Consider the following 16,330-nt stretch of genomic DNA (forward strand, 5'->3'; position numbering starts at 1 on the left):
TCTTGAAGGCTGACACGGTTTGCTCTTCAACTTCATGGCTCAGTAGTTTGTTTCAGATTTCCAGAGTGCTATTGTGAGACGATTAAGGGAGTGTGAGTTATTTGAATTATTCAGTTCTATTTAGTAGTTGCTAATCCCATGTCCTAGAGTGTTGGTTTGGGATTCGAATGTGTCGGCCTGCAAGATGGCATTGATTCGTGAAAGCTGGCCAACAGCAGCGTGGTAATCAGAGGACACCATATGAGCGATTCATAAAATAAAATGGAGTAGGCAAGTGAAGGAGGAAAAATGTAAAGGAAAGGAAAGAAATGAAACCGAGAGTGGTTGCTGGTTTTGGGGAAAGGTAAATGGTGAAGGATGAATCGGGCAGTATTGGTACTTTGATGAGTTAATGGTGAGCAGGACAGAGGGCTGGAGGAACTCCGATGAGTGGTTTTGTTCTCGGCAGTTTCAGAAGCTGTGATGTGGAGTTGGCGAGAGGCCATGGTAGTAGTGGGAAGGATGGGGTCCCAACGAGGCAGCATCCAAGAGAGGGCACAGCACCCTGAATATGTGGTGACTGAAGGAGGTGGCAGCTCTGGGACTGCGGGTATCGGCTGCAATGGTAGAGTGGTGGGATCCCCAGGGTCCTGACGAGAACCTGGAAAGAGAGAAGGAAAGGAGAATGTGTGGGATTTTTAGATTTAAATCTAATTTGGAAAGGTATTTATTAGAATGTGTTTTAATCACCCTGAGACACTTTATTGGATTTATTTATTTATTTATTGAAGGATTTATTTAATAGCAGTGTTTGTACTTAGTGGAATGTGCTTTATATTCTCAATATTGGAATAAGCAGTTAATGCTTCTGTTAAGTCATTCTCATTCGTCTGATCCCTTGTCCAGTTCCATTTCAGTTTATGTCTATCGTAGCCCTGGAAAAAGGGGAGTACCAAAGTTGTGAACTCATGGGACATCATAAGTGCTTCCTGGTACTTCCCCCTAATGTCCACTGGTGTCCTCGAGTGCGTAAGTCACCGTTAAGTTAAAAACAATTCTGCTGCATCTGCTTTATCAGATCCCCACACAGTCTCCTCTGCTCGAGACCAAACAGGTTTAATTCTCTGAGTCTGTTGCTCCTTAACTCTGCACAGCTTCAAGTGCTGCTACTGTATGTCCACCTTATAGCGTGGTGATCAGAACTGCACATAGAACTCTAGATGTGGTCTCACTAGTGCATTATACAGTCTGAGCATAACGTCCCTCAATTTATATTCAACAGTTATTACAATATAACCTAACATTTCATTTGCTTTTTTTGTTATATGGGTCAGAGACGGTGGCACTGACCAGAAAGCAGGAGACAGAGCTGGAGGTGGCAGAGTTAAAGATGCTAAGATTTGCACTGGGGGTGACGAGGATGGACAGGATTAGAAATGAGTACATTAGAGGGTCAGCTCAAGTTGGACGGTTGGGAGATAAAGTCAGAGAGGCGAGATTGTGTTGGTTTGGACATGTACAAAGGAGAGATGCTGAGTATATTGGGAAAAGGATGCTAAGGATAGAGCTGCCAGGCAAGAGAAAAAGAGGAAGGCCTAAGAGAAGGTTTATGGATGTGTTGGGAGAGGACATCCAGGTGATGGGTGTGACAGAGCAAGATGCAGAGGACAGAAAGATATGGAAGAAGATGATCCACTGTGGCAGCCCCAGACGGAAGCAGCCGAAAGAAGAAGAAGAATGGCTGCTTAGATGATGAGAATGCAATTTCAATGTAAACCCCAAAACTCCTTTCAGAGGTGGGCTCCTGTATGGCAGTGTCTCCCACCTTGCATTTATAATTGAAGTTCCTTTTGCCCGCGTGTAGCACTTCACATTTGTCTGCATTTTCCAGATGTTTCCCAATTATATTTTTGAATTCTTTGTGCTGCCTCCTCAGTGTCTGCTATCCCAGCAAGTCCTACTATCACCTGCAAATTTCACCAGTTCACTAGAGGCTCCAGCACCCACCGACAAAGACCCCCTCATCCCTGTGACCCTGGTCTGGATTAAGCGGGTTAGAAAATGAAGTGGCATAAATTAGAAAGAGGAGCATTCCAAGGACAGACCCCCGAGGGCCTTCACTGATAACCTCACCCCATTTTGGGCCTTCTCCTCTTATCGGGACTCTTTGTCTCCTGCTATTTAACCAGCATGAGATCCAGAAAACATTAAAGATGCCAGAATGCTTTGCTGTTTTGAACACTTGCGTGCTGAGACTCCTGCTAATGTCTTTCCTGTGCCAGTCAGAGTGTGGGCGGCTTTGCTGTGTGTGCTGTTATTTTTTAAGTGCTATCACACAAATGTCATGTGCAGCACAGGTATGCGCCACATTACCTGCTGAAAAAAACAATAAAAAGGCAAAACAACAAGAAATAAAATGAATAAAACATTAGAATAGAATGGGAAAGTGAGAAACTAATGTGACTAACATAATGATGAGAAGTAATAACAAACAAGAACAAAAAATAAGGACAAAACCAAACATAAAATGTAAATCAAATGCTTATTGTGGACAAACAGCTCAATAAGGCCTCACGACCAAATATCTTGATGTCCAGGCCGCTCGAGTCCAATTCTAGGTCTGATAACGCACCCACTGCCAAGCACTCATCAATAGGAAAGCCATAATCCGCACCCCACTTCTGCCAATAGTTGTCCCACTTTACCGGCCCATCCATGGGTGGGTGATGTCAGCGGGCAGTTAAAAGCTCTGATGAAGGTGCTGGGGTGGCCTGCCACACCATATGGTCAGTGACACCGTGGTCTGCAGAGGCAGAAGAACGTCCTCTCAGTTTCTCTCTCTTGTCGCCCTGTCATTAATGCTTGGCACAAATTAATTTTGCCAATTCACAAAAACTTCTCTTAAAACAATCAGCACCAGGTGGACATTACTTGAGGAACGGTAAAAAAGTGCTGACTTGGACTTCAGCGACCTAAGAATGCAGATTTTGTCATTTTTTCCCCTAAGAATCGATTCTTTCGTGGTTTTTTTTTGAGGTGGTCTGCTGTTGCATGGGAAACAAAGGGGCTCCAGAACGCTGAATCAGGCATCCAAATAAATTATGAAGCAGTTAAAGTAATAGAATGGACCTTCTCTCAACAATCTTTTCTTAATATTGCCTTTCCTACCAAGCAATTCACATCAGAGCTTTCTCAGTAAGTGACAATAGCTACTGGCCACTCCACTCTTAACCTTGAGATGCCCACCATCGCCTGTGCCGACTCACTGAGAGGTACATGGTGCCACCTTCACCTTACTAGACATTAAGCATCTGCTCACGTCACTTCCCTCCATGGTGCCCAAGTCCAAGCCTTGTTAGGCTCATCCTTGTGCTGTCAAAAGCAAATGTTGCCCTTTAACAAAAAGAACAATACAGGTGTGGATGTCAGGCTGCATGTGAAGACACACTAATTGTAGCAAATAGAGAGCTCAGGTGTGGCAGTAACATGAGACTGGAGCTTTGACTGATATCAGACGTCTCAGCTGAAAAGTCCTCAAATATGAGAGCAGTGCTTAGTAAGCAAAACTGCACAGGAATCGCTCCTCCTCCGGCGCAACTCAGCAAAAGCCGGAACATTTAAAGAAAGTGATCCCTTACAAAAGAAATGCACACCCAGCACATGTGCGAGAAAAAGGCACACGAATGGCAAGGGAGGCTGCCAGCAGCGTGGCCTTAAATGTCACCTACCTTGGGCTTCTTTAACCTGTTAAAGGGGAATGTTTCCAAATACGGCAGGAAAACAAACTTCACCTCAAGTCCTTAAATGAAGTGGAGGCCTCACTCAAGATGCACTGGGCTATGTGCGTGGTATTGCTCATCAGGATCAACCAGCTTTTACAAGGTAACAGGGGAACGACAATGTCACTTTATGCACTTGCACTTATAAGGAAGGACAGCACAGCAGCACACTTTTGAAAGAGATTAAATGTTTTATTCTTTGCGTTTGTTTCCTTGATGACAAATATACAAGTACTGGGTCCTCATTTACATTGAAAGAGCAGTCACACACCGCAGTGACGGCGAGAGCTTTCAGAAATAAATCAGGGATCAAAAAACACCGAAGAATGCATGAGAGTCACTGAAGTAGAAAATCAAAATACGACAAAAATGCAAATTGCTCTCCTTGGGAAAGGCAGTGACTTTTAAGTATTGTCACTTTGAAAGATGCTATATAAATGATAAACACAGTTCTACACAGATGCATTCATTATATATTTTAAGTAGGCTGCTTTATGCACCTGAATATGTGTTTGTGCGTCCGTGTTAGAATATTCATACATACAGACACACACGATATGGACGTAGCGAACGGCGGCAAAGGGAAAAACAATACAGAAAGATGACTGCTGTGCAATGTACTGCCTTTTATATGAACAGCATATACAGTACACCCACTTGGAGGGGAACATGAAAAAAGTTCACATGTGTACGTAAACTTCTGTTTTTACATAGGTATATTTCTATTATGTTTTATATATTATAAAAAGTGTCAGGAAAATGACAGATATACTGCCCAGTGAGACGGTATATTGAGAAAAGTACGTGTGTGTGTGTTTGTATATACATAAAGTATACAATTTCAATAAAAATGTCATATATGTACTCCATATATACTGAATGTTTGTACAGTATATATATATATACACATACTAGGGGGGCACCTTCAGCGCACAACCCCCAGTTGCGGCCAGAATATTAGTAAAATCTATCAATGTACAAAAGAAAAATGATTATTTATTGGAGTCAAAATCACAAAATTCTGTAAATATGAAAAAAGAAAAATGAATTATTATTTAATGGAGTAAAAATCATGAAATGAGAATAAAATATTTACTCGCTTACCAATTGGAATATTCCCGTTAAACTGAGGTCCACTATGCTCGATGAGTATTTATAAGAGACTAAATAAACGATCCATTCGTGTTAACTGACATTCTTAAAGATACTAAACTTTTTTAAAAAAATGACATTTAAATAACAGGAAAAAAATCACATGAAAACTAAAGTGGTATGCAGGGGGTCGTCGTAACTAAATCACCGAAATACAAACATCGGTGCTATGGATAGATCATGGGGTTTTTTTTTAAAGTCTGTTTCTGTGAAAGAAAGTTTACTCGATCAAAAATAATGTAATTTATTGAATCAAATTATTAAAATAAGTTATTGACATAATGATTTATTGAAATTAAAAAGTACAACTTTCTAGATATTAAAAACCACAACTTTCTTGATATTTTAGTTTATAATTTAAAAATGGAATAAGAATCTGAAAATCTAGCTACATCACATTAAAGTTCAACAAATTCTGAAAAGAATGATACCAAACATATATACAGTATGTAGGTTTTAAAATAAGCCTGATTTAAAGCGTGATAAAAAACTGGACATAAAAATGTTGCACTTTTAGGCTTATATATAGAGAGAAGAGAGAGAGAGTGAGTAGATTATATTTTTATATTATATATATATATGGGGGGCGCAGTGGTAGCGCTGCTGCCTCTCAGTTAGGAGACCCAGGCTTCCCAGGTCCTCCCTGTGTGGAGTTTGCATGTTCTCCCCGTGTCTGCATGAGTTTCCTCCCACAGTCCAAAGACATGCAGGTTAGCTGCATTGGTGATTCTAAATTGTCCCGTGTGTGTCCTGTGGTGGGCTGGCACCCTGCCGGGATTTGTTCCTGCCTTGCACCCTATGTAGACTGGGATTGGCTCCAGCAGACCCCCGTGACCCTGTAGTTAGGATATAGCGGGTTGGATAATTGTTGGTTGGTTTTATATATATATATATATATATATATATATATATATACAGAGAGAGAGAGAGAGAGTAGATGTATATATATAATAGACTCGGAGATAGAAGGGTGGCAGAATGCCAGCTTAAGTGACTTACAGTCAACCCCAAGAAGCTCATTAAACTCTGGCACATTTTTGAAGGTCAAGAGGAAAACGTGTTGTAGCCTCCATTTATTTCTACATACAGAAACAGTTATTCCGTTGCATATACACATATAAACTTAAATATTACGCACACACCATATAGTAAAGATGGACACGCAGACAGATTCTTTGAATATTATATTAACTGCCTTTATAGAAATTTCACGTATCGAAAGCAAAGAGCTGTTTTTATTGCCGTCAAAGGCTTTCTTTCATTCAGAGACAATAAGAAATGTAACCAATTGTAGCTCCGATGTTGTAAGTCACCTTACATAAAGTTGTTAGGTAAATAATTATCCATGAAACAAATTCACCTCATGTTTTAAACTGATTTGTTTTGTTGTTTTTTGTTTGAATTATCCCAGCATTACATCAACATCATCAAAAGATGATGTTTTCAGTCTGCCACGGCCTCATTATTTAACAATTTCAAGATGGGCACGAGCGACCAGAGTTCTGTCACCCTTTTCTGACATATAAAAGTCCTGGTGAAGTCGAGTGTGGGGGCCGATTTCCAGAACTTAACCGGGCTTTGCTATTTTTTTTAGTCTAATGGCAGTGGCCTGTAAACATTTTGAGCTCTGTAGTCCATAGAGCTGAAAGGAGCTGTCGATCTAATAAAGACATTTTAGAAAGGAATACGTGTCATGTCATGCCATGTTCTGACCCACTTAACTCAGAGCAGGATACTCGACCTAAAAGTGACATTTTGTAAAATGTTTCTTGCCCCCAAGTGGTTTGTAGGGGTTGCAGAGAAAATATTTTTTATCTTGTGTTTTCATGCAGAATGGAGCTAACAAAGTTTATGCTTAGATGAAGCAGGTGGAGACCAATGCTGGACAACAATAAATAAGATGAAAATGTTCACAAAATGACCACATAAGAAAGGGCTTCCAGGTTGTAAACTGCGACTTTTCACTAGTGATTGAACAATATTTTGGAATTCACAATAATTTAGTGATTCTGTTGACTTCATCGGGCTGTGAACTCCAATACACATTTGGACAGTTTGCGACCAAGTGTGAAACAGCAGGGATGAGAATCAGGACCTCCAAATCTGAGGACATGGTCCTCGGTGGAATAAAGGTGGTCTGTCCTCTCCGAGTGGGAGGTGAGTGTCTGCCTCAAGTAGAGATGTTTAAGTACTGCGGGGTCTTGTTCACGAGTGAGGGGAAAGGGGATGATGAGACCAAGAGATAGCCTGGGGCAACGAGTGCAGTTATAGGGTCTCTATACCAATCCATAGTGGTGAAGAAGGAGCTGAGTCAAAGCACAAAGCTCTCCATCTACCAGTCAATCTACGTCTCTACACTACGCTGTGAGCTTTGAGTAATGACAGGAAAGACGAGATGGCTGGTACAAGCGGCTGAAATGAGCTGGCACTGCAGGGCAGCGTTCCTCTCCCCTAGAAATGAGAGGGTGAGAAGTGTGGACAACTGGGAGAGGCTCGAAGTACAACCACTGACTCTGAGAGGATCCAACTCAGGTGGTTCAGGCACCTTCCTGCGGAGGTTTTACGGGCATCACCAGCTAGGAGAACCCAGGGAAGACCAGGTGCTCACTGGGAGGATTATGTCTCCCAGTTGGCCTGGGAATGCCTTGAGATCCCATAGTATGAGCTGGCAAGTGTGGCCGGGGAAAAAGACGTGTGGCACCTCACTGCTAAGACTTGCCCATACGACCCGGTCCAGGATAACAGGTGGAAAATGAACAAATGAATAAATATTTTAACCAAAAAATGCACACATTTTCTTAAGTTCTGGATAACCTGAAGTGGGTTATGTGTCACAGGTAACAGAACATTGTTTTCATAGACATTTTCACGCTGTTGTCTAGCATTTGTCACCACCTGACATCTTCGTGTTTCGTTTTTTTTTTTTTATCTGAAGATTTGAGCTTTGTTCATCTCTCCATCTTCTAACTCTGCTTAGAAGTTCAGTATTACAAGGCCTGTGTGAAACCACAGCATCAAGGCAAGGTAGTCGCCAAACTTTCACGAGATGCCATTCCATCACTAAGCATCTCGTGCACAATGCGGCCCTGACTTGCAGAATGCCAACCGAGCCGTGGATTTTTTAGGATATCAGAAGAAAACCAAAGTTAAACCCATGTGTACCAGAGGAGACGCCTCTGAGTCGAAGCAGTGAGTGCCCGGGCCTCCATTTGAACCCAGCCTTTTGTACCTGTGGAGTTGCCAGGCTATCCACTGTTTCATTACATCTACATGAAATGCCAGTCTGTTGTGGCTCCCAAAGTGTGTGCATTAAGTCTGTGACCAGTGTGCACTGTGTCCTAACTACACTAATGTCTCTACTCATTTTGTTCTCTCTAATACTAAGCAAAAACTTTGTTAGCTCAGTTCTGGATGAAAACATAAGATAAAAAATATTTCTCAGCCATCACCACAAACCACCTGGGGTAAGTACCAGTTCAAAAATGATCATTTTTGGGCGGACTATTCCTTTATCTAGCACTTTTTCATAACAGTTTGCCACCTGACTGTATCGATTTCAATTATGAGATTTTAGTTATTCTGTCTTTCCCATCAGCTGATAAGATTACTGCATAGCTCTATGAATATTAAAAATTGTTCTAAACTGAAGTGCTATATGCAGCCCATCATCTTTTAGCAATTTCCGTGACCGCTTATTAAATTACCATCATCCCTGTGAGCAACAGCCATATAATACGATGATTCTTTATTACTTTGAACACAGGGCAAAAGATCATCCAAGTTCAACACATTCATTTACATGTGCTTTGCTGACATGATTATTTTAAATGAGTCGTACATCATAAATGCACAGCACAGTTCTCTCTCCATTTTCCAGTGAGCTCTGGCAGGTTACGTGACTTGCTTTGGGTCACAGACGAGTGTCCCCTAAACCTGTTGGTTGGGTCCTCGCAGTGCAACCAAACTGATGTCAACAACAACAACAACAACATTTATTTCTATAGCACATTTTCATACAAAAAGTAGCTCAAAGTGCTTTACATAATGAAGAAAAGAAAAATAAAAGACAAAGTAAGAAATTAAAATAAGGCAACATTAGTTAACATAGAAAGGAGTAAGGTCTGATGGCCAGGGTGGACAGAAAAAACAAAAAAAAACTCCAGAAGGCTGGAGAAAAAAATAAAATCTGTAGGGGTTCCAGGCCACGAGACCACCCAGTCCCCTTTGGGCATTCACCTAACATAAATGAAATAGTCCTCTTTGTAGTTAGGGTTCTCACGGAGTCACTTGATGCTGATGGTCATACAGACTTCTGGCTTTTAATCCATCCATCATTGTTGGAACATCATGGTGCTTTCGGTAGATGGTGGTGGCACACGCCACCACCAACAGGACACCGGAAAAGGAAACAGAAGAGAGAGTAGCATGTCAGTGCGCTCAGGGACACAGTGATGGCATCTGTGACTCAAAAAGCGTGCAACGGGCATCCAACAGTAAATGATCCTCAAAAACACACAGTGCAAGAAATGACGACGGTAGGAAGATGTGCCCACTCTGCCATTTTTAATCACATTTGACAAGCTGTGCAGTTCACCAGGAGTGAATTTGAGATTTATTGTTTATTTTTTGATTCCCAAAGTAAGATAGCTGGACGGCCAAAGCTACTGATTTAAAGTTACGCTCCACTCCTCCAGCTCCAGTGAGCTTGTCTGTGTTAACATATTGAAGCAAACAAGTTGAAGAGTTTTTGTGTGATTTTGACAGATGTGTTTTCTTTATGATACCACAAGTGATCCATTTTTATCACAACTGGTTTCTTTACAGCAGTTGCTGCACAAGGAACAAACATCTCCAACACAACTGTAAGTGTTTATCAAATTTTAATTATTGAATTGTATTTTTCCTTCTTTGCATCTTTTGTTTTTTTTTAGCAATGGCAGGATTATAGCACTGCTTAAGAACTTGAACTTCATTTCCATGTATGCAGCCACTTTTATAACTCACTTGTGAGCTTGCCAGGGCCAGGTTAAGGCCAACAACGGTGCCCCCTCAGCCCTTTTCTTACTTACCAGACGAGACATTAAGACTAAATAAGAGCTGAAAGTGAAAAAAGAGATGACCTTGTTTATCTGAAAAAAATCAGTAAAAGAAATAATAAAATGGAGAGCTTCAGGTGTTATTACACAAATCATCTAATGAAGTAAATTCTAGCCCAACAGTCAGCTGTGTGTTACGTTTGACCAAAGCAAAACAAACGTGACATCGGACGACACCATCAAACCAAACTTTTCAACTTTATTCACTCGCCATAACAAAGAAAATGCTTTCTTAACAATGCAGATTAAAGTCAACCATGGCAGATAAGACAAATTACTAAAAAATCAACTAAAACTCAGTGATGCCCACTGCTTCTCATGGTGGCCTCAGCACTGGCTACCCCAAGTACTTCATACACACACACACTCTGGAGAGAACTAGGGACACACACATGCTGTATGTACGGTATGTGCAGAGTGGACTCGAGTCCTGGGATCAAATCCTGACCTGGGCTCTCATTTATATTACTTTGCATGGATTCAAATAAACAAACAAATAACCTAAATCAAACACTAGTTTACAATGAACTTGTAAAAGGATATTGATTTGACAAAGATGGAATAATATTCATAACAAGTCTTGTATGTCAACCGATCGCTTCATCTATGTAAGGAAGCCATGCACTGTCAGCTAAAATGAAAGCTTTGGTAGCTTGACGTTTTTTGGTTTTGCAATAGCACTGATCTGTGTACGTCACAACCAACAATTTCCTGGATTTTGCTCCAAACTTTGAACCCCCTGAATACGTTTGAGTTAACACACAGATTTATACATTTCTCTGCCACTCCATGTGAGGTAATTTTATAGCCGGCAGCATTCATGCAGCTTGCTGGTTTTCTGGCGTTGTTAATGGGATTGACAACACACACACAGAGGTCATTGTCCCAAGTGTGGATGAGCAAGCATATGTGAATCGCAAGTGATATCGACACACAGGTGGTCATGGGTGCAAACTGTATTATTCTTGATGTTGGTATGAAGTGGCAATAAGTACATGCAGCTTAGCATAAATATCCTACCAAATGACATTTCACTTCTTCCTCTCCTTAATTTTTATTATTACTAGAGGGCTCTGCCCCCTGCTCGCTTCTCTCGCCAACCCCCCTATCTCGGCCCTACACGCTAGTCATTTCCCGGATCTGTCACTTGCGACGAATCGTGCTGTGCTTTTTGGATAAACACGAAGATGAACTCAGTCCGACTTTTGAAACTATTATTGCTGACAATTTGTCACATGTTGGTTTATTATATATGCGAGCGTGATCTTTCACATTCATATAGAAATCCAAGAAAACTTTGTCCTTGTGTGATACTTTTGGATGTATGGATTTGTATCCATTATTGGCTGTAGAATTTCTAATACGTTCGATCATTTAACTCTTTCGATTCTATGTTGCATCGCTTCTCCGTGATCATAAATATAAACCGAATTGTGGTTTCTTTGAAATAAAACTTGTAGTAGCTTTAATTGTTGTGGGACCACAGATTCTCATAGCGTATGGTCCTGAATCGTGTGAATCTACGTTTTGAGCATTGAATGATGTGAATACGAACAGAGTATTGTAGATTCGGATATTTTGCCTGTAGTGTTTGTGGATTTCACTTTCACCAAATAACAAATCTTTTATTTCTTGTGGATACGCCTCTTCATTGGGAAGTAACACTACTCTTCCCTGATGGCAACACAAATTAGACAATCTACAAGTCTCCGACTTAAACTTTAAAGCCAAACAATATCTACATACTTCTGACATATCACCTGTGTCCGTATATTCAATCTCTTTTCGCTGTTCCGTTATTTCACCGAGTAATAATTTCTGTTAGTAAAGATCGCATTACGTAGTGCTAACAATCAGTTTTTGAGACACATTCGAATTTTAGTACTTTCATAATCTCTAACCTGCTCTGTATGTGTATCGCACCAACGTTTTTGAACCTCTTTACGACGTTCTACTTTGTTTTCCACTCTTTGTCTTTTCTTCTTCAACTGTTTGTCTTTTATTTCCGCTGCCGCTTAAACCTGTTAGGTTTTCAATTCATCTCTTGGCACAAAGTCTCGTCTCGCAGGACTTGAAATTATCTCTCTGAATATGTCTGGTCTCGGCCCAAGATTTTTTTATATAATAGAGAGATTATTATTATTATTATTATTGTGAAGAAGCCTATTATGTCATCATAATTTCCAAAGAAAGTACAAAATGACTTCATGAGTGCCATTTTGCAGCTTGGATGCTGTAATGGGACCTCCTACTCTCTGTGGGCAGTGGGTGTAGGACGCTTTATAATTACTGCTCAAGTCCCATTCAGACTTTTAGTGCCATTCTGAGGAGACATTCTGAGATGGTTGATAAATATGGGCACAGGCAAGCAGAATGCTGACAGCAGCCGCTGCTTTAAACAGGCCATTCAGACACAACAAAGGACACAATTACAAGCTGCTGAATTTTGTACCTTCATAAAGAAATATATTTTCTTTTGCAGATATTAAAAAAAGAACAAAATGAGTCGAGACATTAGTGTAGTTAGGACACAGTCTGTGTGCAGACTTAGCGTACTCACGTTGTCTGTGAGCCACAACAGACTGGCATTTCATGTAGATGTAATAAAACAGTGGATAGCCTGGCAACTTCACAGGTACAAAAGGCTGGGTTCAAACGGAGGCCCGGGCACTCACTGCTTCGACTCGGGGGTTTCCTCCTCTGGTACACATGGGTTTAACTTTGGTTTCCATCTGATATCCTAAAAAAGTCCATGGCTCAGTTGGCATTCTGCAAGTCAGGGCCACATTGTGCACGAGATACTTAGTGGTGGAATGCCATCTCGTCAAAGTTTGGTGACTACCTTGCCTTGATGCTATAGTTTCACACAGGCCTTGTAATACTGAACTTCTAAGAAGAGTTAGAAAATGGAGAGATGAACGAAGTTCAAATTTTCAGATTAAATAAAATGAAACATGAAGTTGTCAGATCAGATCTGGTCGATCTTATGGATTTTCATTCTGGGTCCATTAGTCACTCTTTGAATATATTGTAAATCCAAATCAAAGTTAGAAGTGACTGCTTGGCTATTGAAACTCTGCATACTTCATTGCTCTTGAATGTTGAAGTTAATGGGGCAGCTCTGAGCTGTAAAGTTAATCCTTCTGTTAAACAGAATATTACTCTGTGTTAATGAGCTCTCCGTTCAAGACGTTTTGGTGCATCTTAGCTGAATTATTTCATGCAAAGCTGCTAAATTAGCATTTGCACAAATGTGAATGAGGCTATGGCACCAAAGAAGGGTCACAGTTACCTAGAGAAATAAACTTTTTTGATTTACTTCCAGTTAATTAAGAAAAATCCCATGTTGCTTTTTATAATACTGAGCCATAAAAAAGGAGGTAATGGAAAGGAAATTACATTTGTAAAAATTCCAGTGTAAAGCAATTCATGGGATTCTTGGCATAACCTGGAATATGGCATCAGCACATACTGCAAAGTTAAATGAAGTAAGAAAAGTAACTGCGACAGGTCAGTTGACTAATTTTGTAACCGAAAAGAGATGTGCGCATTTGAGCTTCTTCAGCTGCAGGCCGTGATGCTGCTTCCTCTCTGTCAAGTTCAAACTGCCAAACTACCACAGCGCCGACGTCGAGAGTTACATGCTATTAGTACGCCATCAGAATAAGACGCCAGGACCGTTACGTTATTGTACTGGCTAGTCAAATGTTTAGAATATTAGCACAATTTACACAAGAACAAGCCATCTGATACAACAACGCTCCTCAACTTTGTTCACCGAATTTCTTCAAAATAGGGTTTTGAAGGTCTACAAACTTCTCCCACATTACAGTGACAGGTTTACTATGACTACATTGGGATTAATAAAGTATCTATCTATCTATCTATCTATCTATCTATCTATCTATCTATCTATCTATCTATCTATCTATCTACTAGATACTTCTGTAAGTTGTAATATCAATTTTCTAAACCTCCCATTTGTGTGGTTAAATCTGCCATTTTTACTTCCTACTTCATTTAATTAATTTAACTTACTTTCACGTGCCACAAATGTTCCCATCTGAATTCTATCTAAGTCTCTCTGTAATGACTCGGGTGATTCTGCGTTGGAGTCAGTAGTTGCCATTGTTCAACATGAGGACAAGAGCTGTGCCAATGAAAGTCAAAGAAGCCGTTATGAGGATGAAAAACAAGAATAAAACCATTAGAGTGAACAATGAATGGCACACTTACATTTCCGCCAGTAATGACAAAAAGGTCAACATTTAAACAAACATCAATACTTCCTTCCCTACCTTCACCCATTATATAAATACCAGTAACGGCGCACTGCACGAATACACTGACTTATGGGTTTCATCCTCTTTCTCTGTACGTTTACCATTCGTTTGCTCAGAGGTTGATGTGTTTGCTGTTTCCTGCACAGCTCTTCTTTTCTCCACCCTAGCGGTCCGCTTCTTCTCTTCTTTCGTTTGCCTCTTTTTGCGTTAAAATGGATTAAGTCAGTGTTTGTGTTGCAATTACTTAGTATGTTTTACATAACTTTTTCACTTAAGCTGCCACTTAAGTCTTCAATCTGCCTCAAGAATGATTTAAGATATGAAGAGGTAGGGGAAGTGATGGCGAAGGTGGTAGGGATGAGAACGGCACCCGTAGGCATGCGCCACACAACCGACCTGCTGACTGCTGCCAAGAGTTGATTCTACAATTAATAAAAATAAAAAGACGAATAACCTTGGAGGTCAATCATCACCCTGAAAGCGGATAGTAGACGTCACGTGGTATGTTCAAGTCAATAGTTCAAACGGTTTGCGGGCTACAGGTGATTTAAAATCCTGGGCAGACAAACAAACAGCTACGGTAGCACCATCAATTCTTTAGTGCAAACTGATTGGCAGTGCGGGTGCTGACATAATGGAGTCTTGGTTGCAGATCAAACAGATTACTGTATGAGAACTTAAGGGCCCGGAAATGCAAACTGTGTGATGGTTTGTCTGGCCACAGTATGTCTTGTGTGATGTCAAGTTGATGTTACTTGAAGTCGAGATTAATGAGCTCAATGGCCTGTTCCTGAATTAATTCTTCTAAAGAACCGTTGAATTTTACTTCATTACTGGCCAGATGGCTGGGGAGCATGCAGTTTGTTGCTGGGGCGTGGAGGCTCTCACACATTCTTAAGGGTTCAGGTTCAAATACCTAAGTGTAACAAAGTCAACTTCACTTAGAAGTAGAAATACACGTTATAAAAATACAATAAGTACGCACAATTTTAAATTAGAAAAGGAAGAGACCTTAAAAACAGTGTATAATGCCTTACCAAATTAAAAAAAAAGAGAGAGACAAAGGCTGACCAAATATTGTGTACAACATCTCTCCATCACAGGCAGATTTACGTCAGAACATAACAAATCTGACAAATGAGTGGACGCCATTCAGTCCATCAAGCTCGTCTGTTCAGCTAATAGCGGAGCTGTCCCAAAACCTCATCCAGATACCCCATAAAGGTTGTCAAGGTGTCTGTTTCACCTGCATGGCTCAGTAGCAGTGTCTGTTGAAGCCCATTGGGAATCCTAGATGCCAGGGTGTACAGTTAAGAACTCTGGACTGTATACATAAGCAGTCTCTGTGGGCCCCGTCCTCTCGATCATTGTCCGTCACACGTCATTTTCATTCCAGGCTTTGAAGGCCCCCCCACTTACCCAGTGGGCCCTGGATAATCATTACCCCTCACTACAACACCCATGGTGGGTAGTCAGTGTTAAACTTTCTGCGACCGGTGTCCCTCTCAGTGTCCGGAGCGTGCACTCACTCAGTTACATACACGGCACCGCTCTGTGTACATACTGAGAAATTTACGAAATGTGCACCCCAAGCTCTCATAAATATGTGGGGCAAGAAACCTTCCGTTTTTGGTGGAGCATTCCTTTAATGTAAAATATTTCTCCTTCAATTCCCACAACTCTCTGCATAGCTTCAGCCCTAAATGTACTTCCCCCTGATTCTCCCACTGGTGTCCACGATGACGTGATTCACCATTTGGCTGCGTCTACTTTATCAATAATTTTTATTGTTCTGCATCATTGAGTCACAGTGGATTTAATTTGGCTTTTCTGACACTAAGCAACAGCAAAAGACCCTCTAATGTCAAATTGAAAATGGATCTCTTCAAAGTGGTCTGCACTAACTAGGAATATAAAACACAGCTGGGTTCACTTTGATATTAAAGAGTCGGATTCTGTTGGTCATAAAACAGTACAATTTAATCTATATAATAATAAAATATGAAAACGTCCCAGGAAGTAATTACGTTTTGTAGGCACT

The 16,330-nt window shown here is 40.7% G+C and overlaps 1 protein-coding gene across 4 annotated transcripts in view; it reads left to right on the forward strand.

Moving 5' to 3' along the window:
* Nucleotides 1–16,330, forward strand: part of crb1 (crumbs cell polarity complex component 1) — a 223,505-nt gene that overhangs the window by 201,357 nt on the left and 5,818 nt on the right. For 2 of the 4 annotated variants that reach the window (XM_051932884.1, XM_051932883.1), the window contains exon 13: nucleotides 9,735–9,772. The exons of the other annotated variants lie outside the window; for them this stretch is intronic. In XM_051932884.1, coding sequence (XP_051788844.1) covers nucleotides 9,735–9,772 — 38 coding nt within the window. The remainder of the gene's footprint in view (nucleotides 1–9,734; nucleotides 9,773–16,330) is intronic. 4 annotated transcript variants of the gene reach the window in all.

Source organism: Erpetoichthys calabaricus, chromosome 10 (assembly GCF_900747795.2).
Source record: "Erpetoichthys calabaricus chromosome 10, fErpCal1.3, whole genome shotgun sequence".
Lineage (NCBI taxonomy): Eukaryota > Metazoa > Chordata > Cladistia > Polypteriformes > Polypteridae > Erpetoichthys > Erpetoichthys calabaricus.